Consider the following 1,260-nt stretch of genomic DNA (forward strand, 5'->3'; position numbering starts at 1 on the left):
CACTTCTGATAGGCTTGAGAATAGTACCACTGTAGCTAACGAGAAGAAGCAGATGGTCATAGGGGTAAAACTGAAGTCCACTTAGAGGGATGTGAAGTCGTCATCCTTGATCAGGTGGACGGCGGCTCTTCCCAGCCTCTAGTCGTTAAAGGTGGAGAACTCAATGAAAAGTGCTTTGGTAAGTTCGTGGTCGTATTCTTGAGCCACTCGAGTTGGGGTGATAGTGTTGGTCGTATTATTTGATCTCCTTAGTTGTCGAGAGGAAGAGCGTCCTCATTGGCGACGGAAGGCATGACTATTATCACACCGCTCGAGGGAACAAGTACAGGTGGCAAGGTAATGGGAATCGGTTATGTTTGATGTTTAGAGAAGCTGCTTAGGTTGCTGGTGAAGGCTGCATTGGGCCAGGCTCACAGGAGACTGGTTCTGGTCAGTCGCAGAGCCTCACGTCCTCGTCTCAGCTGCACATCAGTCTTCGGAGCATCCCTTTGTCACCTGGAACGACTAGTCTAGCGGTTAGTGATTATCCGTTTTAACCCTTTTGAGTGCGAGACTCGCACTGCGAGTCGGGTTTTACTCAGGTGTCTTCGGAAGATAAATCGGTGGAGCTTGACCGAGCGCGTATTTGGAAGATTCTGGACGACGCATCACAGACTGTGACGTTCTATCTCGGAGGGCTGCATGATACGGGCTTCGCTGTAGAAGGTCTTCATGCTCTCAATCGCATGAAAGACCGCGCGTTGGCTGATGGGAGGGATGAGCAGGACCGGCTGGAGTTCTGGAACGACTACAAAATCGTCTATGAAAGGCTGTCGGCTCTACCAGATAAAGAGAGAACCTGGCAAGGGGTGTTGCAGTTGAACCGCATACATGAAGTATTCTCATGTGGCATCAATGCTACTGATGGAGGAATCATAGGTGTGCTTCGCTCTGCTGTCCTCCATACTTTTATATAACGGGTTCATCGTGCATGCATTCAGGGAAGCGGCAAATGGAGGAGCTCATGGCCACAGCGCTGCAGCAACAAGAGATGAGATTTTATGACCAGCAACAGAGCTTAGTTGCAACTCAGCGGCAACTCATTGTTGGGGATATTGTGGAGGAGATGAGGAAAATGCGCCGAGTGAGTGCATCTCTCCGTGTCCTCTTTGACCCGCTTGCTTCCCAATAATTTACTGCTGTTCTCAGGATGATCGAGCCAAGCTTGCTCACCACATAGATATGCGTGTTGATGACCTTGAGAGACGTCTGGTGTCGAAG

At 49.9% G+C, this 1,260-nt stretch overlaps 1 protein-coding gene across 1 annotated transcript; it reads left to right on the plus strand.

Moving 5' to 3' along the window:
- Nucleotides 1–725: 725 nt before the first annotated feature.
- Pmar_PMAR008389 (hypothetical protein) lies at nt 726–918 on the plus strand (the record flags this gene model as incomplete). The annotated part of the gene is made up of 1 exon (XM_002775027.1): nt 726–918. A coding segment is annotated over one exon (193 nt), but the record flags the coding sequence as incomplete, so codon positions are not given.
- Between the last annotated feature and the right edge of the window lie 342 nt (nt 919–1,260).

The sequence above is a fragment of the Perkinsus marinus genome (assembly GCF_000006405.1).
Source record: "Perkinsus marinus ATCC 50983 genomic scaffold scf_1104296956942, whole genome shotgun sequence".
NCBI lineage: Eukaryota > Perkinsozoa > Perkinsida > Perkinsidae > Perkinsus > Perkinsus marinus.